Source organism: Scleropages formosus, chromosome 5, assembly GCF_900964775.1.
Source record: "Scleropages formosus chromosome 5, fSclFor1.1, whole genome shotgun sequence".
Lineage (NCBI taxonomy): Eukaryota > Metazoa > Chordata > Actinopteri > Osteoglossiformes > Osteoglossidae > Scleropages > Scleropages formosus.
In genome coordinates this window covers 29,102,249-29,128,515 of record NC_041810.1, presented here as the reverse complement: position 1 = coordinate 29,128,515, position 26,267 = coordinate 29,102,249, and the positions used below count along the sequence as shown (strand labels likewise).

Sequence of the window (26,267 nt, the reverse complement as noted above, 5' to 3'; positions counted from 1 at the left end):
AGGACCATGAGCCCAAACTGCTGCCTTTGCCATCAGTTGCACGTTTGCTGTCGACAGTTAAGATTTTATTGAACTTGCGAAGGAAGATGTTGCTGTAACCTTTTTAAACGGCAGGTTAGCGATTTATACGTGTTTTTTGTGCATGTGTGCTGGAAAGTTTGTTTGACATTATGTAAATATTTACTTATTATTAATCATGTTTTTTTTACATCAAAAAGTGGACTGCTGTCTGACGGTACTCGGGCGGTCCGGCAGGAGTCACGCTGCTGGGTTGTCTTGCAACTTATGTGGCATGCCTGCCGGAAGGACAAGCCGTAGCGACGGGTGCGTTGTGCAGTGTGTCATCTTGAGCGTATTATGAGCCGGTTGCCATTAGCAACCGAGGGCAGACCCCCGGAGTAAGTGATGAGCCCTTGCGATAAACTTGTACAAAGCGTCCTGAAAATCCAAGTGCAGGGTGGTTCCTGTGGGGCAGGTTTCGGTGACGAGTGGCAGGGCTTGCATTTTAGCGAAGTACAAGCGGGGCACAAACAGGACGCAGCTAAGCCGGGCCGGACGGAAAGACGGGGAGAGTGTCAGTGAGTTGATGGTCGATCACTCGCCCGTTCGACAGTCAAGAGTGTGAAATTGCAATGGCCTCTCTCTTTGTTCCACACCAGTCCGGACGTTTACGTTTATTCGTTTATCTGACTTGCAGCGTTAAGCGACTTGCAGTTCGTTGACCGTGTGCACAGCTGGGTTTTTTTGAGCAGAAACCTTTGGGTCCGGTTCAGCGGCTCCGGTCGCTGCGTTACCGGCCGGACCTCTGAGTGCTCACTCTTTCTCGTCCCACAGAAATGGAGAAGCTCGGAGGAGAGGCGCAGCTGGAGGAAGCGGACAAGGAGTCTGCAAAGGACCGAGAGATCATCACTTCTTTGTCGGTGGACCGCATAGGTAGGGCCCGGTGCCGGAGCTCCGGGACGCTCTTCCTTTATAATGTTTCCAGTGCGAGGCAGAGGAAGCGGACTCCTGTGGGCGCAACGGGATGTTCTTCACGAACGCAAGATGAGTTGAACGTTCGGACATGTTTCCGGAGCTGAGCTCTTCGGTGGAAGGGAGGTGCATGAAAGCGGCCTCGTTTTTTTTCTCCGGGTCTATACTTTGTATGAGTGCATACCCTTTACGGCCAGCTAATGGTGCCACGCGGCAGTGGGTGGTGCTGCCACTCCAGCAGACGAATTCCGGAATGTGGAACAATAGAAAATAAGTAAAAAAAAAGAATCTGGAAAGTGTGTCTTCAAGAATTTGTGACCCTAAAATTTGCATCACGAGGCGCCTGTTGTATTTCACCGTGAACTTGGTTGTCATTATTTGACATGGAAAAAAAACTGAGGACAGGATCTGATTTTGCCGGTAGGGAAAAATGGAGATGCCAAAGAGGAACGTGGAGACCGAGAGGAGGAGGAGGGCAAAGTGGACACTGCTGACCTGTCTTCCATTAATACCATAATGTCGACCGTGATGAACGCGGGCCACCTCGACCAGGGCCCCCCCTCCACCACAAATGCCAAGGCAGCAGCCAGAAGTGCCGGACGGAGGAACCAGTCACCTAACCAGGTACCGATGATGCCACTCGTGATGGAGGGAACCAGTCGTGGCTGCCGAGTTCAGTCGTTCGTCGTTTCATTCTGGTACCGCTGGATTATGAGACACTTGAAATTAAAATACACGTGGCGAGAAAGACATAGCAAGGCTGATTTCCTCTTTTGTAGGATTGAATAGTTTGGTTATGCTCAGAATGTGGGAGCACGGAGTCCCCAACTTAACAAGTGTAGTTGGGACTGGAATTTAGTGACTTGGCCATCAAGTTTCAGTCAATAATAGCTTAAAAAAAAAAGAGATTTTCCTCCACTTATAACACGTCGTTTCCTGTAAAAAAAAAAAAAAAAAAAAAAAATATAAGGATGGATGAAATAGAGTAATTATTTTATGTTTTTTATTTATATATTTTTAATTTCTATTTTTTCATAAAAAGAGAAGTATTTTTATGGAAATAAAATACTCCATTACGTCCATTTATTTATGATTATTCACGACTTATCCAGGGCAGGATGGTGGTCGTCTTTACCTGAGAAACGGCACAAGGGTACACTGTGGATGTGACGTTACTACATAGCAGTGTAGCACTTCTGTTGTTTTTCCATTAACTTCAGAATACGTTAAAATGAAAACTACTGAAATTAAAAAAAAAAAAAAAAAAGGCAAATTTACGGAATGAATTTACTCAGAATAAAAATGTTTGTCACTTTCAACTTGATGTAAATAATCAATAAAAGCTTAAGACAGATGCGCCTTGATATATACATCTAAAGGTATGTTTACAAAAATCTCAGCAATAGCAAATAATACTCTAATACTTTTCATTTAAACATTATTAAATTAAAAAATTATTTAAATTCAATTCATAATAGTGTAGCATGAAATATAATTCAGTACTGCGTTTATATTATTATTCAGTGTTAGTAGCATTTTAACAAGAAAAATATGTGAAACTAGTTTTAAAAAAAACCCGTTATACATTAAGAAACATATTTGTGCCTTATGATGAGGTCATCGGTACAGAACCCTGCTGTTAGTCAAGAACCGCTCGCGTGAATCATGATGCATATGATTCATGGCAAACTCTACACTAGTTTTTAATCAGTCTCGCTCGACTTAGAATCTCGTCGTTCTTGATTGTTGGATATTTATGTAATGCCTTTTAACGCGCTACTCTGGAAACGTACAGCACGTACCACGCGAGCAAGCCGATGCGGGGCTGTCCTTTGTGCGTTCTCTCAATTTAATTTTTTCTGAATTCCTTGTTTTTGTTGGCAGCCTGAAGCCAAAGAGCAGCAGTGGACGTTCACTTGCCCCCTGTGTGAGAAAAACTGCCAGACGCAGCACCAGCTCACCATGCACATCCGCCAGGTAGGCAGCCACCACACACCCCTGTATAACCACGCAAATCAGTGTTTGCACCGATGAAGAGATTGAGTTTTTCCCACAATGCTTTATTGACACCCCAAAATAACAGTGGGCTGCAACAGTTCATCACGTGGTGCTGGGAAGTCCTGGATCCTCAGCCTATAACCTGAAACTGGAGGTCCTTTCGTAGCTGTTTCATCTCCTAACTCGAACCAGTGCGTCACAACCAATAAAAGCATATACAGGCACCCCTCCGTTTATTGACGGATTAGCTTCTGCAAAAAACCAAAGTTAACGCTACAGTGAGTTTAAAAATTCACTGTAAGGCTAATTAATTCAGGACACTTGTTGACAGATTGTAAGGCAGGGTATATAATGTATGGGAAAACAGTCCATTACAGAACTTTTTTTTTTTTTTTTATTATTTTAAAAATTAAAAAATTTTTTAGTAACTTCTGCAACATTTGGTCACTTTCCATTAGCTTATATTATCTGTACAATCAATGAAAACTCAGTAAGAGAAATGCCTCTTTTTTTCATTTATTAGTTTCTGTAAAAGTCTTGGATACAGCTGTAATACATTAAAAAGCTGTAAGTTCATTCTTGCATTTACTTGTTTAGCAGACGCTTTTCTCCAAATCGACTTCCGACGAACTCTAGTGTTATCACGGTGTATAATTCTTAACACTGAAATGTATCAAATGCACAACAAAATACATGGTCTCCGCACCCTCCTATTCAGTGCGCATTGTTTACGTTATTGCACCATAAATTACGTGCGGCTTTTGTAATTTGAACGTGGGGCTCCGCAGCTGGAGTGGGCAAATCATAGTCGGAAGGAAGTTCTAGAGGGGTGGGCCCCCCAGCTGCTGCAAAATGATTGCAGTTCCACTGTGCATTCCACATACACGCCATGGGGCTCAAGATCCAGACCGCACCAAGTCTTACACCACTCTTGACTTTGCCCTCGGCTTAGGGATGACTCGGTCACGGCCTTTGCCTGGCTATAACTAAGTCATCCCTAAGCTGAGCAGCGTGTGGATCGGTGACCCGTTCTTCTCGCTCCTCCAGCACAACCTTGACAACGGAACGACCGACCACTCGTGCAGCATCTGCGGCAAATCCCTGAGCTCGGCAAGTTCTCTGGACCGACACATGCTGGTGCACAGCGGCGAGAGGCCGTACCGGTGCTCCGTGTGCAGCCAGACGTTCACCACCAACGGTAACATGCACAGGTATGTCTCCCGCACACAAAATGCAGCTGTTGGACCCCCAGGATTACACCTTTTGAAATACGATGCTTTTGCTCCTTTTTGTGATATTAATTTACACAGTTATTTTACCTTACTCTTTACCTGCTTCTGCAAATGGAATTTTAAGAGAAAACTGAGTACAACAGCAGTTTCCTCAGTGATGTCAGCATGTGAGCAGCGGGTCCACCCGAGGTTCCAGCAGCTCAGGTCGTCAACCGGGGAACGCCGCTGGGTGTGCGGCCGGCATCAGTTGCCACGCCCTGGTCTCTTCTAAAGCCGAGTTTTGAGAACTGCAGAAGCAGAGTCGTTTGTCTGTTAGAACCACCATCACATCTGACCCTGGGCATCGGTCCTTAAGAAGAAACGTGGTATATATAGGGTTCGGTACTATCCGCGTGTTCAGGCATCCGCTGGGGTTTTGGAAGATGTCCCAGAGTGTGTGCTGGCAGAGCAGCTTCTCTCCCCCCCTACCTCCATCCCCCTCGACCGCAGATAAGGGGGACTTCTGTACACTGTTAATAACCACCAAGCTACAGTATCACATGTGAAACCAGGGAAGCAAAGCTGGCTGGCATTATGTAATGCACACACACAGTCTCTTTCTCTCTCTCTGACACTTTTCTCCAAAGAGACTTGGAGGTGTTAGCAGGGTAGCCTTTACCGTATTGAGTACTGTAATAATGTGAGGTCATTCCTTTTTGTGGAATGACCTCCTTTGTACAACACCAATGAGATGTTGTTGGAAGGATCCTATAGAGATGTACTGGAGTGTAAGGTACAATGTGAGGTGGAGGTTTCTGTGAATCAACTTGGAGTATAAAGGGGATTCCTTTGAATTGAAGTGGCAGTCCTTCTATTCTTGAAGCTCAAAGAAATATGGTGAGACCTTACCAGCCCATTGCCTTTCAAGTTTGAAATGCACCATTGAACAGCCTATTTTTTTCCCTATACTTAAAAGTTGATATCCCAGGTGTCAGGCAGACACTACTTCAGCCTCTTACTTCTCATCTCAAGCTGCACAGTTGTCCAGAACCCACCGTGAATAAAATGAAAACACTGCCCAATAGCATGGTAAAGCCCAATAAAAATGGAAAACAAAAAGGAACGAAAGAAATTCCAGTCTTTCAGGCAAATGTTCCCTTCATGCAAACATCTGAGTTGGGCGTGATGAGGATTGGATATCTACCACTGTAAATACTGCACAAGGTAAAAACTTAAGTTGTGTTGGTAGGCCCACAGCAGGCAGATTGGGGTAGAACTGCAGATGGGAACCTTGGAAAGTGATGGTACTGTGATGAAGTACCTTTGAGGCAGTACAGACCTCAGGGAGGGGTCAGTTGCGTGAACATTGTCAGTAGGCAAAATTTCTATCGGTTGCTGGTGAATCGGCACTTAAGGTTTGAGTCACTCAGAAGGGCGACCCGTCTTGCGGAACGGTTGAGTGCAGATCTGTTTAGCGTTCTCAGGTAAGCCCACCTTTTCAGGTCATCGCACCACTTCTTCCTTTCAGTCTCGTCCGCTGTCACTCGGTTCAGCGCAACTTTTCGCTCCAGGCTGCGATTGATTGATCGATTCATCCACATTTTCAGTGGCATGAATCCCATATTGAGCTTCAGCAATCTGATTTTGAAAGCTATTGACATTTAACATGTTTCTGTAGCCACAACGCAGAAAACAGGCTTTGTTTGTTCAACGTTGGTAGTTTCTGCTCAATACCCCCATTTGGCCACGTGCTTCAAGCTCTGGTACTACTACACATAGAAGAAGCAGCCGAAATGGCACTTTCTTGAAATGCCTCCAGACTGTGGTCCTCAGCTGGATTTTTTTATTTTTTTTTCCCCCCCACGTTTCCTCCTCTACCTCATTGACCTTTCTGAGAGCGTGATGTTGAGAAGACCGGACCTTCCGTATTGTCCTTCCCCTGAGACATTGAAAACTTGGAACAACTCTAGTTTTAAAATCAACACGGGCAGAGAAATATCAAAATCGTGTTTCTCCTGTGGTTTAAGCTGCCATCTTTGATCAAGACTACTTGACTGTCTCGTTCCTCTTTCTGCTAAACAGCACTGGAAGTGAAATAAGGTGATGTTTAAGAATCTATGCGTGTCCCTTAGACACATGAAGATCCACGACAAGGACCTGAGCGGTGCCTCATCCAGCCCACCCTCCCCCACCAAGCGCAGGCGCTCTTCCACCAAGAGGAAGTCCAGCTTGGAGGCCGACGGGGAGCGAAGAGACGAGCCGCCCTGCAAGAAGGTAGACAGTGTCTCGCCACCCTCCCCCAATAATTTACTTTCTATGTAATGCGTGGTTAACCCCAAGTTGTACCTAGTTGGTGGACCTAGCTGACCCCCACGTGTTATACTTGGCTAATGCAGGGTTAGGTTCTGTTTGCATTGAACTGCAACCTGTTTTCTCCCCAGATGGAAGAAGCATCAGCAGACCAGCAGGACTCAACCAGAAGCAATGATGCTCAGCTGCCCTGCCCCATCTGTTTCAGGACCTTTGCCTGCAAGTACAACCTGGAAGCCCACATGGAGACACACCCTGATGCCAGCTTTAGGTAAGGGCACACATTCTGGCACCCAATAAATATGCTTAGTGCAAAGCAACACTGGAGAATATCCTCTTATCATGCTGAGAAATGTTACTTATTTACCCATTTATACAGCTGGGTAATTTCAATGGAGCAATTTAGGGTAAGTACCTTGCTTAAGGGTACTTAAGCCAGAGGTGGGGATTGAACCTGCAACCTTTAGAGGTTAAGTCAGCAGCTCAAACCACTACACTACCAGTTGTCTAGAGGTTAAGCTTACCATTATTTACCCATTTGGGTAATTTTGCTGGTGCTCAATGGGTGGTGGCTCAGCAGCTTTGTCCAGCACCTCACTGTTTGGTGGGTCTGGGGTTCGAGTCCTGCTTGGGGTCCATGGCAGCTCCACATTTCACCCTGCATGTGCCTCCTAGGTCATGAGAACCATGTGAGCCACCACCCTGGGTCAGGTTTGACTTGGAGGCACTGACAGCTGTGCTCAAGGGTACTACAGCCCGAGGTGGGACTCGAACCTGCAACCTTTAGAGCCAAAGGCACCAGCTCTAACCCCTACCCTAACAGCTGGCTAGAGGTTAAGTGACTTACAATTATCACAAGCTTGCAATTTAGGGTAAGTATTTAGAGGCAGAGGGGGGGGTTTGAACTTGTGACCTTTAGCTCCAAAGGCAGCAGCTCTAACACTACCAGCAGGTTAAGTGACCTACAATGTTAAGGTTACAATGACCACAAGTTTATCCAGCTGTATAAATGGACAAATAAGTACCTTGCGCAAGGGTACTAGAGGGAAGCGAACCTGCAACCTGTAGCTCCAAAGGCATCAGCGCTAACCACTAGAGCTCATGGTATTAGGGAAAATGTAGAGAATGGAGTTATGTAGCAAAACAGTGACTGGTGAGGGATCACAGTGAATTCCTTCCTACTGCCTCATTGTCCCCCTCCCCAGTTCCCAGGCTTGTGCTTTCAGAGCCAGGCATACCCTCAATCATAAAAACACGTTCAATAACTTAAAATTCCTCACACCAGTGTAAATAATGCCTCAATTTCACAACCAAATGAAAGCGTAAGTTGTTAATATTTACACAGTAGTAGTGCGGCATCACTTAGAACATTATCAGCTCCGGATAACAACTTACTTAAAAGGACCTGTGGTATAACTTACAAAAGGCTTCACCGCACCACTACCTGCTCTCCTGTTCTTCCAAGAAAGCCATAAATGTTGGTTCTCCTTGAAGTGCCGCTAGGCTGCATATCAGGTACTTGGCGTAATTGAAGCTGTTAACTATAGTTCTGTGAACCTTCAATAGTCGCATTGATTTGTTCCCAGTCAATGTGGGCAGCAGCTGGGCAGTCTGAGCTTTGTCATCATCATCATCCTTCTCCCATTGACTCACCTTTGTTGTGCACTGTACAGCTCTTACCTTCACTCTGCGCTGGCTGCTGGTGGCATTTACTGTGTTCCAAGGCCTCTGACACTGAATCGATGGCTTTGTAATCCAAGGTGTATTTTTACACTTTCCCCATTTCACCCTTTCCCACTGCGATTTTATTGTAAAATGCAAGTTACTGCAAGGGCTATAGATACAGCACAAGGTTTCAGAGCCATTCCTGTAGGTAGACCATGAAACCACAAATATTTCCACAGGTGTTTCTTGGTACAGAGGCTGCTATGATTTGATGTGTTGAAGGATTGACTTTGTGCATTTCTAATGGAGGAGTTGCCAGCTACCAAACGATAACCTGAGTTAAACGTGAAGGAATGATGTCAGTGTGATCCAAACTCTTGTGCTTGGCTGCGTAGTCCTCAGGCTGGTTGAGTTTTAGCCCCTGGCCCTACCTCCACGCAACCAGTCCACTCGGGTTTTGGTCGGCAAGCTATTTCCCACAGCCAAGTGGGAGTGGAGTAGGGAAAGGAGCCAAGGGGAAGCTGGCCCAATGCTAGCCTCCTCCAGAAATAACTCATGCTCCAACACTCTTGGGGCCACAGTTAGACATACGGGGCCCATTAAAAGCTTAGCGGCATGAAAAAAGGTATTTGTGTCAAGAGGAAAGGAGGCTACCTAGGACTAACACTGTATTTGAACTCCCAATATTTTAGGAAGAGCTTCTAAATCAGTGCTGATCCTGTTTCATAACGGTGACAGTGGAGTCTGTTAAGTGAGTATCACTTACAGTTCCTCAGGCCTCTCTGAGCCAGTCTTCTAAGAAGAGGAGGGCCGGCCCGGTCCCAGCTGAGGAGGGTAATCTAGTGGTGAGCCGCTTGGAGGGATTAGACGTCAGATATAATCCTGGGAAATAGGGAGTCAGACGTGTCCTCAGTACACCCTCCCCTAACAGGGTCCTGTAAAAGGGAAAGCTGCTATGACGGCTTACGAACCCTCAGTTTCACAGTGCAAGCAATCAGAAAACTTAAGTACGGTAAATCTAACTTGCAACTAAATTAGCAGATTTAATACTAACTATTGGTTATAATCTATATAGTTGCCTGAGCAGTGTTAAGAGTTTGCTGCATGACGTGCTTTGGCTCGTGTGGGATGGAGACATTAAAGTATTTGTTGACCAGCTGCTGAGTGTTTCTGTTGTTGGGAACATCAAGAAATGAGCGCGAGGGTACAGGAACCCTGCCGTCTAACCCTTCCTGCGGCAGGACGATAGTGACCGTGCAAGGTGTCAGATGATAATCACCAGCTGGACCAACTCGACACTCAATGAGCACAAAGTTGCCTCTTGCGTCCTTTGCTGTGAGGTTATCGCTCACATTCCCAAAGAGGTATCTGCAGGGCTGAGAAAATCAGGGTGTAGAGAAGAATTCAGAATATGTCTGTCACTTTCATTATGCTGCATTCTGTTCTCATATTTCGATGTTTTAAATGCAGTTGGTGTATAGGATATTGGCCCATTTCCATACATACTATGCATTATAAAACATTATATGGATGCTTGGTGATAAAATTTTTTATACGGTGGTGGGATTCACTGCAGATGCCTTTCTACAGGTGCGATCTGTGCTGCGTCACTTTCCGCACACATCGTGGCCTGTTGCGCCACAACGCCTCCATTCACAAGGTGCTGCCTACAGACCGTGCAGGGAACCCCTTCATCCAGAACAACCCCTCTATCCCCCTGGGCTTCAGTGAACTGGCCTTCATCGACTTCTCCTGCCACAAATTCCCTCAAATTGCCCAGGTGAGTATTCTGGGGAAAAAGCACCAAAGCAAACACTGATCGTGGAATTGGCCGTTGCGTTAATGCCTCACATCTCCACTTGGCATGTAGGTCTGGTGCGAAACGAACCTTCGGCGGTGCTCTGGCAAATTTCACCGGTTTGTCTGCGAGGTCTGCAACAAAGCCTTCCCCTTGCAGACGGCTCTCAACTTGCACATGACCACACACGGCGACCCCAAGGAGCCAGAACCCAAGGACTCCGTGAACCAGCTCAGCCAAGATTCATCTGCGGACACAGAGAAGCTGGGCTTCATGGCATCCCTGGGTTTGCAGCCAGTATCTCTGATGAAGCCCGTCCCCTCAGAGGACGAGGTCTGGCAGGCGCAAATGGAAAGAATCCGGGTCATTCGTGTCCAGCCAACCAAATCGGACCTACCTCAGGAAGCCTGCCTGCCTCAGCTGGATCCAGCCTCACAGCACAAGCTGTCTGTGCAACCCTTCCAGAAAGGCCCAATTCTTCAACCAGACAGTGGCCTTGTTGTCAACCCCATCTGCAGTGAGGGTGGCATGGAGCTAGCAGACATTCAACAGATCCTTAAGGTGGCATCCAACCAAATCACCCTGTCACCCTCTGCCAAGGGACACTGTAATGTTGCAAATTCTGGTCATAAGCAGATGCCACAGCTCAAGCCAAAGCCCCTGGTGGCTCCCCGTAATAGCATGGCAGCCTCTACTCCACCTCCACTTACAAGTGGCCACCAAGCATTGCCAGGTTCTATAAGTCCCAACTTGCCTCCCATTGCCAGTCATTTAGTGAAGAATCCAGGGGATTCTTCTCCCACCACCTCTTCCAGCAACAGCACTTCCATGGAGACAGTGCAGATGGAGGCAGATTGCATGGGGGATGCATTGACTCCCATGGATGCAGACCAGATTAAGCAGGAGGAAGAGGAGGGCAGGGAGGCTGGCAGCACTGGAACTCCCAAGGTAGGGGAGCGAAAGACCACATACCCCTGTCGTTTCTGCAGTCAGTCCTTTGCCTTACCCGGGGTCCTGCAGGCCCACGTGCGTTATCATCTGGGCATTGCAGCTCACCGGTGTAACATCTGCAACTACGTGGCACCCGAAAAAGCTACGCTGATCCGGCACCTGCGCACGCACAGCGGCGAACGGCCATACATCTGCCGTACGTGCAGCTGTCCATTCACTGTCAAGGCCAACTGCGAGGGCCATCTTGGCAAAAAGCACATGACGAACTCGAGAACTGACAGCGAGAAGAACATTGAGTACGTGTCTGCTGGAACGGAGAACGCTGTTGATCCGCCGGACTGCGGTTCCAGTGGGACTCTGTACCAATGTTATGGGGAGGACTTGAAGAAATACCAAGCTTCGCAGGTTCATCTGCATAGCCACAACGGCTGTCTGCACAAGGTCTATGAATGCCGCCAGTGCGGGACACTCTTCATAGCCAAGAGTGCCTGTATCCAGCACCTGCTGGAGAAACACACTGAAGTTCAGGAGCGGGAAATTGAAGAGCACATCACCACCATTCTTGTAGGCACAGCCTCTCAGCCCAGTGGGCTTCCCCAAAATGGGCTGGTTTCCAGCCATTGCCCTGATCTCATCAAGGTGGAGGAGCGATGCGCTAGTGACCCGGATGAGCCTCTCGATTTCTCTCACAAAAGCCGAGGTGTCAGCAAGTCTCAAAGCTTGGATGGCATCGAGGGGATTAAACCCGAGGGCCTCCATTCTCCTCAGCTTTTGAATAACTGCTCTGTTCAACCCATTGACCTTTCGGTCTCCAAGAGCCCAGTGGGGAATGTGAAGCAAAGCAGTGACACCGTGTCTCTGGGCCCAGCCACCAACGAGATAAAGAAGGAACCTGCCTTTTCCAGAAATGTTAACGTTCTCCGTAAACAGGAACTTCAAGGCAAGTGTGAGGCCGGTAAGCCAGCAGAAGAGAACTTGTGTCGGTCGACTCCTTGCCATCGATCACTTTCTGCGACCTCCCCGCTCAACGGTATCCCTGCTGGCACTGCCCGAGCCACGAGGCTAAAGCCACTGTTGCCCAAGCCAGATTTATCCTCGCTCAAGGAGTTGCCTCCACTGGCCTCCATAGCACAGATTATCTCCTCAGTATCTGCTGCCTCCGACCTGCTGAAGAGGGACAGCATTGTCAACAGCCTTGGCAAAATGACAGCCTCCATAGGTCTCCAAGCAGACTCGGATAAAGCTGGCACACAGCCTCTCGTAGTTGAGAGCAACCATGAACCCTCCAAAGAGTCTACCACAGACAAGTCCAATAAGAGAGGAAGGAAGAAGTCCAACCGCAGCAAAGAGAGACCCAACAATAATCTGACTAATTCAAGCAGTAGGATTGACCTTGAGTCCAGTGGAGAGTTTGCCAGCGTGGAGAAGATGCTGGCCACAACCGCCGCCAACAAGTTCAGCCCATACCTGTCTGATCCAATGGTGCTGGCAAAGGAGGAAGCGAAGGAGGACCAGGACAATAGGCAGCAGAACCGGCACCAGGTGCAGCAACCCAAGGGGAAGAAAAACGCCTATTCAAACTCTGTCCAGAAGATGAACTGTCCGTTCTGTCCACGAGTCTTCCCTTGGGCCAGTTCCCTGCAGAGACACATGCTCACACATACAGGTGAGGCAGCAGTCTTTTGGGACTACGTCTCCTCCGTCAGAGTGTTACCGAGACACGCGCCGCATCGTTCATGACCTTATTTCCATTCTTCTCTAGACTGGTGCAGTGATGGCATCACATAGCCACTGCATTACCGAAGGTTACCCGTTAGCTCATCTATATTTTTGTTTATTATTTTTGAAGAATAAAAACCTGACACAGCTATCGAGTTTAATAACTGCATGCAAAGGCAGCAGAGGCAGAAGGAAAACATCCTACAGGTGCTCTGTAGAGTAGCATTTCCACTGCCATTAATTGCCACTGACTGGTACTTCTAACGGATGCTTTTTAGCCATGTAATTTATTACTGATGATCATCAGACACTAGGTACACATCATCAAAACATAATGTTTGGCGTTGGGAAGCCTGGGAAAAAAAACGTTCCAAGTGATCTCAGATGGTCGTCATTTTTTGTTTTGATCTTAGAAAATGAGATGAACGCTGCAGTGTATTTACTGTTATCAAATTAAAGCAGAAGTGTATGTCGCAGTGTCATTTACATGGCACTGCCATTGACGAGAGGTATTTGTTTCTCTGGCCTAATCTAACATACTAAAATGGTCTTTAGCATTTCAGTAAATAATTTATTTTCAGAGACATGCCTTAAATTTATGTGGTTGTGTGGCTTGCAGGTCAGAAGCCGTACCCTTGCCCCAACTGCGATGCCGTTTTTTCCACCAAGTCTAACTGTGAGCGACACCTTTTGCGCAAGCATGGTGTGGCCAATCGTGCCATGCGACGCAATGGTGCTATAACCAAGCCCAAGGATGCAGACGAGGGGTCGCCAGAGAGTGCAGGTTTGGCACAGTGCAATCCATGTAAATAGAATGGTGCTCACTGGGATCCTGCGCAAGACACTGTAGAGACCTTTTTGTATTTTGGTCTGTACCACCTTCTACGGGGAGGGCATTTAATTAATTACGTGACAATTACAGTCATGCGCCGCTTAACGTTTCCACTGAACGACTGACCGCATATACGACGGTGGTCCCATAGATAGCGAGCTGAAAATTTCTTATTGACTAGCGACGTCGTAGCCGTCTTAGCACAACGTGTTGCGTGTTCGTGCTGCTACTGTAAACAAACCTGCTGTTACACATACTATTATGTACAGTACATGGTACTTGATAAACACCTGTTACCGCTTTATGTATTTGCTATGCTGTACTTTTATCGTTATTTTAGAGTGTACTCTAAGCACGCTATGATGTTCACACGACGACGAAATCACCTAACGACGCACGTCTCAGAACGATCCCGTCGTTAAGCAACGCATGTCTGTACTGACAAGTTCTCTTAGGACCTGGGTACCTTTTCCCTCTGTGACTGCTGTCTTTCCCCAGACTCGGGCCTCCCTACCAGAGCGTGCACGTGCGCACACACATTTCTGTCAAAAAGCACAGTCTATTCACAAGCACATTCTACAAAAGTTTGATGGTCAGTCTTCACTTGTCACTTATTCACTATGGGGAACAACGATGTTATAGAATTCGCATACCAGAATCAGATCAGCCGAGTGCTGCAAGAAGGCGAAAGAACAAACCTATCCGATCTGAACTTGACGTCTAGGCAGCATATGAACCCACCACAAAATGAGCGACACGGCAACATTGCAACATTTCCCTCGTTCCTTCAGTGGCTTTGCGCCAGTGCACGACGTATGCCGAAAGCCACATGGCAGTCGTGCTGCACTGAGACTAAACTCTTCTAAAACCTGCCACTGGCTCAAATAACATGAGCAAATGGGACCACTGTTCTATCAGCCCTTTTTATTGGTCAAAATACCTGTTTAGACTTAAGACGGCATAGTGGTTAGAGGCTCCCCTTTGGGACTTGCAGGTTTGAATCACGCTCCAATGAAAATTACCGAGCCATAAAATACGTAAAAAGAAAATTGTATGTAGTCAAAAATTGGTGAAAATGTTCAGATAAATGAATTTTGTATGAAAAAGGGATATTTAATACGTGGTGTGATTTTACACTGCAAGGAAATCAGTTATGAGGCCCGAGTATGTGCGCGCATACATATGTACTATAATAAAAGCGGTGTATATATAATAGTTTTAGACGTAACGTTGGCAGTGCTGTATTGATAAGGGAGTTCAGCCAGTCGTCTTTTGTGTTCCAGAGAGCATGTCGGAGTCGGAGCTCCCTCCAGCAGAGCCTGCGGACCTTGTCGGTGCCGAATCTGCAAAGGAGACAGCGGACCCTCCGGAGCCTTTCCCCGAGGAGGTGAAGTTGCCCGAAACCAAGCAGCTCCCTCAGAACGGGGAGACGGAGGATGGTCACAGCCAGGAAGGGGCAGAGTCTGCCGACAGCAACGTGATGGACGACGATTCGCAGAGCAACCAGAGCCTGGACCTGGACTTCGCCAGCAAGCTCATTGACTTCCGGTTCTCCGAGAGCAACCAGCAGCAATCGCCAGCGCAGGGGAGTGTGGCGCCAGAAGAGCCCAAGCACTCCTGCAGGAGCTGCAAGAAGAGCTTTCGCTTCGCCGCCACGCTGGCCCGCCATGAGATGGTGCACGTCCACGAGAGCCACGCGGAGGCGGGAAGGAGCGCTAGGTTCCAGACGCCCGAGGATAGCCACAACGCCAACTCTCCACCAGAAGAGAGGCCAGGGGAAGAAGAGAGGTCGCACGAGAGGAACACGGGTTGCGAGGCCATGGGCAGCGGGGCTGACAGCGGCTCCGAGGAGGAAGAGAGGGAGCAAGAAGGCAAGAGCGACGAGGACAGCAGGGCCACGGAGCCCAGGAGCAGCGAGGCGGGGCGAGGCCCAGCCGCCGGGAACAAGGCCGATAAAAGGAAGAAGATCTGCAGCATGTGCGGCAAGCGCTTCTGGTCCCTGCAGGACTTGACCCGACACACACGCTCTCACACAGGTAAAGAAAGCGCATTCCGTGGCTCACCACACGCGGCCCAGTGATGACACGTTGGCGTGTGCACTCGCGGTGACACATGTGCTCTTGTACCTTCCCAGGTGAGAAGCCTTACAAGTGCCAGACGTGCGAACGCACTTTCACCCTCAAGCACAGCCTGGTGCGGCACCAGCGCATCCATCAGAAGCCGCGAGACGGTGACAGCGAAGGTGTCCGGCCACACGGCGATCCTGACGAGGAGGGGGCCAGGGGCCACTCAAGCAGCGAGAGTGAGTCAGCGGTGTGTGGCGCAGGGCCTGCCACCAAAAATGAAAGAGAGGCAGCGAGGGACGGCGGAGAGGGGTCGCTGGCCACAGTACACGTTGGCGAGGGGCAAAGGGTTGAGCCTCCTGCCGAGCTTCCACCGGAACCAACCGGAAGCAGCGTGCAGGATTCCCCTGGAAAATACATCCCTTCAGTGGAACCTGTCCTGGCCACTAGCGAGGCCCCTCTGGTGGGGGCTGAGTGACGGTTAAAGAGAGAGACCCTGTGCCTTGGTGCCAAACGAGACATCAATAATGCAGCCATTGAACCCGAGGAAGTGAGCAGCACCTTCTCGGTCCCGAGTGCCTTACTACTTACTTTATACCAGGCAGATTCCGTATTTTTTAAAACACACTTAAGATTATCCTTTGGCCTACGAAAAACGTGAGCATTAAACAGAATTTATTTACTTGTAAGAACCGAGAGAGGAAAGTGAAAAGGAGCATATAGTTGTATTTGTACAGGCTGTAAAAGAAGATTGAGGAGACGGGCGGAAGCACGAAACCACATTCAGGTGTTACTTAACTGGAAAGCAATACAGATGTTCATTACTGAGGTGTTTAAAACAGGGTACTCGTGTCCACCTGTTTGCACAATGAACTGAGCTCCGGGCTCCATTTGCGAAGGGCGGACCGTAAAGCAATAATCAGCATTCGCCACATAAAAACCTTCACTTTTTTAAACCATGATCTGCAGTTTTTGTTTTTTTAAACCCTCTTGGGCAGAATTTTGCCGCGTCTGGCTTTTTCTCATTTGTTACCAGTCCCTGCAGACAGTCTCCCCGCAGAGGCGACGAGCGGAAGTCAACATTTTCCGAAGCCGAGAGACACGATAGGCCCGGCGGACAGTCGGACGTCCTGGTGCCGACAGCGTGGGCTACAATCTACCTGGCTCAAAACTACCTGCTTCCTCACTGATGGATGTCTTCCAAACACTGTGTCTGAAGCCTCGCCAGATGGGTGTGGCGCTTACGAGTTTTGCGTTTTCCCTTCTCATATATAATGTAGAAAAAATATACTTTTTTTTGTGTGTGTGTGTGTATGTATATATATATATATATATATACACACACACAAAATTATATACACAAAAGAAAAAAATAGCTATGTATTTTTATATATTATACATAATTTTTATATTTATACATACTACACTCCCCTATTAAGAGGAACCTCAGAACCGGACGAAACAAACCTCAGGATGTTTGCCAACGTTCAGTGCAGCGGCAGCAGGGGTTGCTGGAATGTGAACACTCATGACACAGGAACACTGAGCAATATCCCTGGTCAGACTGGGTCAGGCCTAGCTTTGAACCAAAAAAAACGAAACGTGACACAGAAGAAACAATCATAACGGCTGAAAAGCAAGCAATGCAACTGCGGAGCGCGTCGGTGTTGTGTTGGCCTTCCGAAACGCGGGACAGTGGACGGGGAAGACGGAGAAGCAGGCCCGGGTTCGTTTCCCTCGTCTCCACGGTCACTGACGGCGTGGCGGTAGAATACACAGTGTAATAATATGCAGTGCTTAGTGAAACTGTATTGAGGTAAATGGAAAAATGGTCTCACTTGGCTTCCCGTTACCTGTCCGTTTTCCATGTATCTAATATGTACATGTGTGTTTTGTGTGTAGGCGAGGGTGAATTTCCAGACTGAATACACACTGTTATGTAATGTATTTATTGAGAACCTGCGGTGCGCAGGAGAGGTTCTCTAAAGAGAAGCCATGTATTACTAGATTTATGCTGCAGAGAAGTGAAATGTAAGAAAGATCGTCCCAGTGCCGGCGTGACACTGCTACTAGCAACGATTACTATTGATTCTTAAGCTTTACATGTGTTATTATCTAGGCCTCTGTCGCTACATATTTTGTTTTAAATGACAAATGCATTTACTCCACTTTAATTAATGTAAACTGTGAAATTCATGTTTATTTACTTATGGGTGAGTCTTAGGCTAATTTTGCATGTTAGTTTGAATTATTTTTCTCGCTCTCAGGGCTTTTACAAAACTCATGTTTTCCCTCCTGAGTTGCAAAACTTGCTTCCATTTATTTTATAAGGAATAAAACCGTCAATCACTACGTTAGCACTTGACCATAAGCACACGTGAGTCAGTAAGAAACTTCTCCTGAAACCTTTGAATGGACTCTGATACAGTTTGAATACATCCTTTAATGCCTTTTTAAATGTTTTTACTTGTTTTTTGCCATGCGTTCTGACACTAGGAGCAGTCCGTTTGACTGGACGAAGTGGCCATTTCTAGCCCCATTGGCAGTTCTGTCTTGCTGTTAAAGGGAACCTGTGCACTGCCACTGTACCTGCGCCGGGAGGATGCCGCTTCCCTAGTATTACCCGACTTTTTGGTACTCTGTTCCTCCCTCCTCTGTATTACAGTGCTTTGAATTCACAAATGTTACGTTTTAAGACATTTAAGCAATAAAGACGTGTTACGGACGAGCGTGTAACGCATTTGTGTTCCCGTCCTGTCCGTCAGACCGCGGAGATGGCCTAAAGCCTGTGTTTCTCTCCCTGTTGACTTCTTTAAAACTACAAAAGTAGAAAAGGTTCAAATCAACTTTTAATTCTGGCTGCCTTATTGCTCCTGTGTGCTACATTCATCACACGTAATTCAACAACAACACTGATTCTTACATACTGAGAATTGCATTCTTTTTATGCAATGTACTGAAGTCATGCTAATTGAATAAGACAAGTGCATTACTTTGCGACACACCCAAAGAAGGAAAACTTGCAGTATTCCGGGGGAAGTTTCCAGCATGATTTCAGATGAATTACAATAACTAAGGCACACACTGGCAGTGATTTTCAGCAATTACAAAAAAATACAAATGATCCTCGAATTAACAAAACACATGCAACTTACGATGGTCTATACAACATAATTTCCCCAAAAGTCCCAAAGCTTTTGTTGTGACATCTGACAACGACTGCTCCACCTGCTGTATGGTAACCTCGGCTGGCCACACTGCCACAACACACCCACATTTTTTGGTGCAGTTAGTGGGAATTCGAAGTTACTTTCTTAAAAATGTGCTAGAACAAGAAAACAGGTATTCTGATACTAAAGAAAGTGAGATACAGATTTGGGAATAAAGGTAAAAATAGTGCCGCATGAAAACACTTATGTGTGAAAGAAACACGTTGGGGGGGGGGGGCTTTAGTCTTTGGGTGTTTTAAGGTACAAGTAATGGGATGCTCCAGACTACCATTTGTGTTAAGGGGCTGCAATATTTTAGTGAAAATGGTGAAATCTAAATGTTGTGCTACAGTAGAACGATGCAAACAGCAAAACAAAAGAAAACACTTGCTGGAACTCTGCATTCCAAAACAAAAGATTTAATGGCTTATTAAATTTGTCAGTGTGTGTGACACATTGCATATAAAAAGGACAAGGCGGGGGGGGTGGAGGAACTGTTAGCCAGCAACTAGGAGCACAGTGCTAACCCACAGAAAGACCAAGTAATAAGTGCGTGAGAGTGTGTTCAGGTACATTCAGTATCCAACAGTTTGGGGCACAAAGAAAGGAAACTCAAATTCAACTGGCTTTCTTATGCAAACCCTGAATTGCAAACTCACACTTTCTCTTAGCGGATATGTATATATTAAGACTGAGAACTTAGTGAACTCAAATAGCAAGTAAAAATGGCACATTTGAACAAAATGAGAACAATTGTGTCATTCATATTTACCAAAGAAAAAAATAAAAGGAGCACCTGAAAAGCAGGAGGTATCAGTGCAGCCGAGGGAGCTCTCGGAAAGATGGCCCTTCCTCACGTCTCACAAGCTTCATGTCAGCCAAGTCACTGAAACGATTAAAGAAACTAAAAGAGATTCAATCAACTGAAAGACGTCCTGATTCATACTGATTCCTATCTGTGTGGCGTCGGACCACCGCCTAGGAAGAAAAAAAAAAACAAGAAAAAGGCACATGCACCTGTAAATTATGCCCATGGACAGCATCTCCCCTGATGAGACCAGTGTCTTCAAGTCCATTTTTAATCCAAGCTTTTTGAAGGTTTAGTTTTTTTGCCCATTAATTCCTTTTGTACCATTACTCTTAGTCACAGTGCTGTAAAAGGCCTTGTTAACCCTTATACTTAATCTCAAGTGGGAGGGGTTTTATCCCCGACAGACAGCGGGGCTGGGGGGCCCTTGGTCAAAGTGTTCCCACGAGGCCACACTACTGCAGGCGCTGTGTTCCACGGCCAGAGGGCGACCATCATTTGTCGGAGCCCGCCAAGTGCTTCTTCGTCCTCTTGCGTGGGGACCGTCCTGGAGACGCCTTGTCTGTTGGGAGGGGCACCACATCTGGATCAGACCATGTATTTGGCAATAAGTGCTAAACAGACAAAACATTTATCAAAACAAGAAAAAAAATTTGTCAAGTGTTATTCAAGCCTTGTCAAAGCTGCCTTTCAACAATCACCAGATAATGGATTCAGAAAACCCAGACCTAATACTTCATATCACATAAACACAATGTTGGCAGCTTTTTTTTTTTAATATTTAAATCCATGTAAATGAGCTGGTGACACTCAGCGGTGTGTGGCGCAGGGCCTGCCACCAAAAAATGAAGGCAAGGAACGGCGGAAAGGGGTCGCTGGCTACAGTACACGTTGGCGAGGGGGGAAAGGGTTAAGCTTCCTGCTGAGCTTCCACCGGAACCAACCAGAAGCAGTGTGCAGGATTCCCCTGGAAAATACATCCCTTCAGTGGAACCTGTCCTGGCCACTAGCGAGGCCCCTCTGGTGGAGGCTGAGTGATGGTTAAAGAGAGACCCTGTGCCTCGGTGCCAAATGAGACACATCAATAATGCAGCCATCGAACCCGAGGAAGTGAGCAGCACCTTCTCGGTCCTGAGTGCCTTACTACTTACTTTATACAAGGCAGATTCCGTATTTTTTAAAACACATTTAAGATTATCCTTTGGCCTACGAAAAACGTGAGCATTAAACAGAATTTATTTACTTGTAAGAACCGAGAGAGAAAAGTGAAAAGGAGCCTATAGCTGTATTTGTACAGGCTGTAAAAGGAGATTGAGGAGACGGGTGGAAGCACAAAGCCACATTCAGGTGTTACTTCAAGCGATACACGCATCTCACCTCGTCTGCTTTCCTGACTTAAACGAATACATGATCCAAATCACGTTAAACTGAATTGTCATTAAAAAAGCTAAGAATTTTAAAACTCTGCAGTTATCCTAATGACACGTGGCCTTCATTTGTGAAATTGCAACAGAACGAATCCAGTGTTTGTTGAGATGCTGCAGTTGCTCAGATGATGAACACAGGAAGCCTGAGACAGGGTTCAAACTGTCTGTATACCCACCACTGTACCTAACAGGGTACACAACAGTGAGATCACCTGAACCTTTTTCTAACCAGATGCAACACATCTTAGTACTGGCCAAACACAGAAAGTACTATCTGGTCCAAAGCAAGAAATAAGTGCTTACATCTACATTTATTCATTATCCTTTTCTCCAAAGCAACATACATCTCCGTGAAAATACAGATTTGTGCATTACATTAGGAGGAGGAGACACAGCTGCTGCCATGGGATTCTTAAGTAAACCTAGTTTGTTACTTTCACCTTGATGTACCAATGGTCATTGCACGAGTAGGTGCTTTTTTCATTTCAGTAATTAATATTAGATACACTTGGCTTACAGTAAAATACACAGTAGGGACTCCGACTTACTGATCCGATTGAGAGTCTCCTTGGGGATCCAGCTCATGTCGACATCATTGTGGCTGGACGTTCCCATCTCCACTTTGACTGCAGGTCTTCGCCTCTGCATGAAGCAGGCAACACAAGAGCGGAGGTTACAACATGAGACTCGGAGCTCACACACACCTGATCCGAGTGCTGATGCAGGATTACCTTCCGGGATTCGAGGAGCTGATGCAGACCCACAACCACCAGCAGACCCAGGCCACACAGGAATACATACATGAAGACCCTGAAGAAGAGAACATCCACAAGACATTCTGGTAAAATACCCTTGGGCAGCTAAAAGTGCCTTTGATACCAGTTTAAAACACTGTGTCTTTTGTGCTTCCACTACAGCACATTATGCAGATTTAACGTTAACTCACGTCTCTCCATCCAAGCCGTCCTCTTTCTCAGTGACAGTAACAGTCTGGTTGAAAACAGCATCCTGGAACACATTGCCCTGCCACACCAAAGTATGACAATGTGAAAATGGGGACAAACTGAATCCAAACCACCAGTTTCCCCAACACAGATCTAACTGGACCCGTAGCAATGATACTTCTTACACCACTAGGTACTCAACACGTGCACTGCAGGTTCTACAGTACATCCCGAAAGGACTAGATTCACACCTGAACCACCAGATAAGGTGACCAGACATCCAAAAAAATGACTCAGTTCACAGGAAGAGGAAACCAGTTGCTTTAATAACCAATGAAGTCCAAAAAGAACAGCATATAAATCCAGAGATGCTCCAAGTAAGTAAAATTATTTAAAGGATTATTAAAAAAATTGGCACTTAATTACTGTGTAACAACTCACGTTGCTGTCCCTGTAGTTGAGGTTGACGACAAGGCCGAAGGGGCGCCCCCCCATAGGCTCGGCAGGAATAAAGGAGTACTCGAAGGTGGCCTGCCGCTGCGGTGGCACCATGAGGCCCAGCTGCAGAGCTGTGAAGTTCTGGATGTAGAACTGGAAGTCCTGGGGGTAGCGGAAGGATGCGTCCAGAGAGTCGACGACAAACTCCTCACTGCCTTTGTTGGTGAAGCCGAGCAGGAATTTCACAACGCTGTTGGCAGGAAAATCTGGCCCGCAGGGACAGAAAAAGGTCGGTCAACATGAGCAATGAGACTGAGCAATCAGAACCACATTGGGGATGGGATGTTCGTGAGGCTTTCACTGTTACCAAGTTCAGTAAAAATGCCATATGTAAAGTCCTCCCATAGATCTCACACATACATGGATGTACTGTATAAAAGGATGAAACATCTCCATTCCCCTCTACAGAACCTACTCCCTGGAGCTTTTGCCAGTTCTAGAACAGTACAGTTACGTAACCAGTCCTTTGACCATGTTTCAATTTCTGACCATAGTCCTGGAACAGTCCACTTGACTTCCACTCCACTTAAACTATTCTGATAAGACTTAAGCTTTCACTTTAAAGAACTTCAGCTTAATGCTAATTAACTCCAGTTAGTATTGCTTTAAGGTCATGTGTTGGTATTTTCTGAGCTGTGTTGGGCATTTCATAAACAGCTCCATGAAGTATTTATATAATTATGAGCTCAGCTGGAACAAAACTCAAATGCAGAAAGGCATGCATTGAAAACTAGTGAAGTCATCCTGAGACACAGGTTATATCTAACTTCCAGTGTCACGAAATACTCCCTACAGAAGATGCTATTAAGCACTGTTATTTACCATAAATGTTGGGATGTAACACAAAGTGTTTTTTTAAGGATGGGCATTCATGAGAGCCACCAACCTTGTCCCTTGACAAAAAGGATGGTGGTGTCAGCGTGGGGTGAGGCCTTTGCTTCACTCGATGAGAAATCTCCCTCCTCTTCTTTCTCACTCATCTGAAAGCACACAGGACAGAGCTATATGAACAGTGTGCCTCTATCTTAACAAGCAACATAAACCCATGATGAAAGCATGCATATGTAAATAAAGTGTGCACATACTGTCCGTTGCCTATGTTACATGACCAATAAATTATTAATGTAAATATAAATACATGCAGCACAAGTGCAAACTGTTACAATGTTAAGCAGAGGTAGTCACTGAGTTCCATCTAAGCAGCTCCAAAAATAAATATTTAATACATGTCATGTCTAATTAAAGCTACACCTAGCTTTAACAAATCCAGTCTGCTCAGGTTTGAGGATTTTTGGGAGTCTCTAGCCTTCAGGTCTTTTGCAACAAACTTGTAACATCCACAGACCTTAAGCTGCAAATTTAGCAAGCCAAGAAGGTTTGAACGGAGAAGAATTCTAACAGGTTTTCACCTTGATTTAAATCAGATTGATTGAAGCCGTGCTCAAGGAGTATGGAGAACTTCCTCTTTAGGCATGTTAATTATTGACGTAAGCATAGGACATATCTTGTATGAAAAGATCTCATACAACTACGTACAGGAAGACCGTCAAGCTCTAGTACGTTTCCAAACAGCACAGGCTGAACCATCACCCAAATTTTCTAAAATGTTTACTGAAATCAGCCAACCAACTGAGTTCTATTATAAATTACTATTAAAGTGGTGTCAAAAAAGGATCTCTGCATAAAAGGTACAATATGACAATGGGGGTCTTACCAGGTCGGTACCTTCATCATCCTCAACCTCCGCTTCGTCGTCTTCTTCCTCCACAGCCGCTTCATCGGCAGTCTCCTCGTCTTCAGTAGGATCCTGAGCTGCCACCAAAGGGCCTGCAAGAGAACAAGGTAAAAGACATAAGGGACTTCTGGGGAGGAAAAGGGAAGACAATGGAAAAACAGAGTAACTGCTGACCCTTCCACCACGGCAGTGATCACAGAATCATATGTGGAAACATTACAGCAGCGAAACCAGAGCTAGGGGTGTGACTGTGATGAACATACAACTCGTACCATTCATAAAACATGCTAGAGGGATGCGCCGAGATGACCCCGTTTAACTGTGTTTGCTTGTTGCGAACAGAAAAAGAGCACCTGCCTACATACAGTTAACTTGGACAAATACAAATAAAAAAAAAAAAAAAAAAAAAACACAACAATGTGCAGGAAACCTTACATTCAGCAACAGAAGAGAAGGCACATTAATATCTCTTCATTTGTACCATTTATTTTACAGATTTTTTTTAATTTAACATTATTAAAACGTGTATGAAGTAGGAATTAGGAGAGATCCAGATACGGCGTGGTGGTGTTGGGACTGTAACTAAACTGAGGCACATGATGGGAAACCAACAAAAAGGCCTTATTGCTGAAGCTGGCGCCTTGCAGTCTGAAGGTCGTAGGTCCGAGCCCCACCTCCTGCTGTACTGTACTGTAGTACTCTTGATCAAAAGGTACTTACCCTGAATTGACACTGTAAAAAATTACCCTGCTGTATAAATGGGTAAATAAGGGTAAAGTTGACCATCAGTGTGTCACCTTGGACAGAGGAGTCCGGCAAATTAACGGTTAATAACAATGGTGGTATAATAAGAACAGAGTGGTGAGAGTGAGTGACGCTGACCTGACCAGACAAGTGCGCGCGCGCTCGCGCTCTCAGAGTCAAAGACAAAACTGCACACCATGATATACTACCATACGTCAACATTACCACACGGGACGGTGTCCTTTCGCGTTATTTCCTGCATGTTAACGTGCTGCACGCTTCTTATACCAGCATTTCCTTCATTTTTACTGTGCTTATAACTTCCTCATGCTGAACTAAGTCTAGTGGCAAGTTCGTCTGCAAGTTACTTCCACGAAAAACTACAAGCGCGGAGCCGACCACTGAGCGACAACGGCATCCTCGACTGTAATCACTAACTAAGCATCCCCAGCCATGTCAAAAACGTCATTCATTTTTAATATAAATCTAATTTATTTCCATTTCAACAATCCCGCGCGCTCCGGCGCAAACCGAACTGAGCTCTCTCTCTCAGCGCCTACCTCTGAGCACCACCGCTGCCGGGAAAGCGAGCAGCAGCAGCAAGAGCAATGTGTCCTGATTCTTCATCTTTTTTTTAAAAAAAATATATATATATTTTATTTATTTATTTTTTAAAAGCCTGAATTTTAAGCAGATATTTCACTAACAGCCACACACTTCCCGTTCGCCCCCTGGGCGTGAACTCCAGCCGAGCCGCGAGCTGCGCGCTCTCGATTCAAAATGGCGCCCACATCCGGGTCACAGCAACGCTTTTGGTGCCACTAAGCTTTGTGTCATCATGGCACTTTGCCACTAAACACTTGTCTAGTTCAGTGTCTTGGTGGGCAGCAAACATGGAATGTGATAAGAAATGAGTCCATAAACTCATGTGGCAGTGAAAGAAGGTGCACTGAAAGGGGACATTTAGATAATTTGGCTCATGGTGTTTATGCTACATAGGCTCTGTTATTGCCTCTCACAGGTTTTCCAGTGATACCCAACTCTTCTTCTCTTTTCCCCTAATTCTACAGATATATCCCGTCATATCGCAACTTACCCCTCAGGCATCTCTGCTTCGGTAACTGATCACCATCTACAACCCAGTCTTTCTGAAATTGACACCCCTCACCTCCCAAAAGGTCCATCCACCTATTGGGAACTACAGTATATCAAGCTGGATAATTTTCTCATCTCATGTGGTTCATTGTTGTAGAGCCACACAGGAACAATTGCCTCAAGTCTCGTTTCTCCCAACACATCGAAGCCGTAACCTTATCCTGCACAGCAGGCCCTGCAGGATCCACCGTTGTCTTACAACACACCCCATAGCTCCTGGTCCAGGCC

General features: G+C 46.2%; 2 protein-coding genes across 2 annotated transcripts in view; one reads left to right on the top strand and one right to left on the bottom strand.

The window, feature by feature from the left end:
- rreb1a (ras responsive element binding protein 1a) overlaps nt 1-16,836 on the top strand; it is a 29,171-nt gene extending 12,335 nt beyond the window's left edge. The window contains exons 3-13 of the mRNA XM_018765658.2: nt 835-933; nt 1,397-1,596; nt 2,857-2,949; nt 4,018-4,181; nt 6,314-6,455; nt 6,623-6,762; nt 9,747-9,936; nt 10,027-12,571; nt 13,244-13,408; nt 14,740-15,492; nt 15,591-16,836. Coding sequence (XP_018621174.1) covers nt 837-933; nt 1,397-1,596; nt 2,857-2,949; nt 4,018-4,181; nt 6,314-6,455; nt 6,623-6,762; nt 9,747-9,936; nt 10,027-12,571; nt 13,244-13,408; nt 14,740-15,492; nt 15,591-15,997 — 4,896 coding nt within the window. The 5' untranslated portion in view covers nt 835-836 and the 3' untranslated portion in view covers nt 15,998-16,836. The remainder of the gene's footprint in view (nt 1-834; nt 934-1,396; nt 1,597-2,856; nt 2,950-4,017; nt 4,182-6,313; nt 6,456-6,622; nt 6,763-9,746; nt 9,937-10,026; nt 12,572-13,243; nt 13,409-14,739; nt 15,493-15,590) is intronic.
- A 49-nt stretch (nt 16,837-16,885) lies between these two features.
- Nucleotides 16,886-25,645, bottom strand: LOC108942114 (translocon-associated protein subunit alpha-like). Its single transcript, XM_018765225.2, has 8 exons — nt 25,445-25,645; nt 24,120-24,232; nt 23,292-23,385; nt 22,349-22,611; nt 21,910-21,986; nt 21,695-21,773; nt 21,512-21,605; nt 16,886-20,098 (listed from the first exon to the last, which is right to left on the bottom strand). Exons 1-8 carry the CDS (start codon nt 25,509-25,511, stop codon nt 20,031-20,033), a joined length of 855 nt encoding a protein of 284 aa, XP_018620741.1. The 5' UTR covers nt 25,512-25,645; the 3' UTR covers nt 16,886-20,030.
- Between the last annotated feature and the right edge of the window lie 622 nt (nt 25,646-26,267).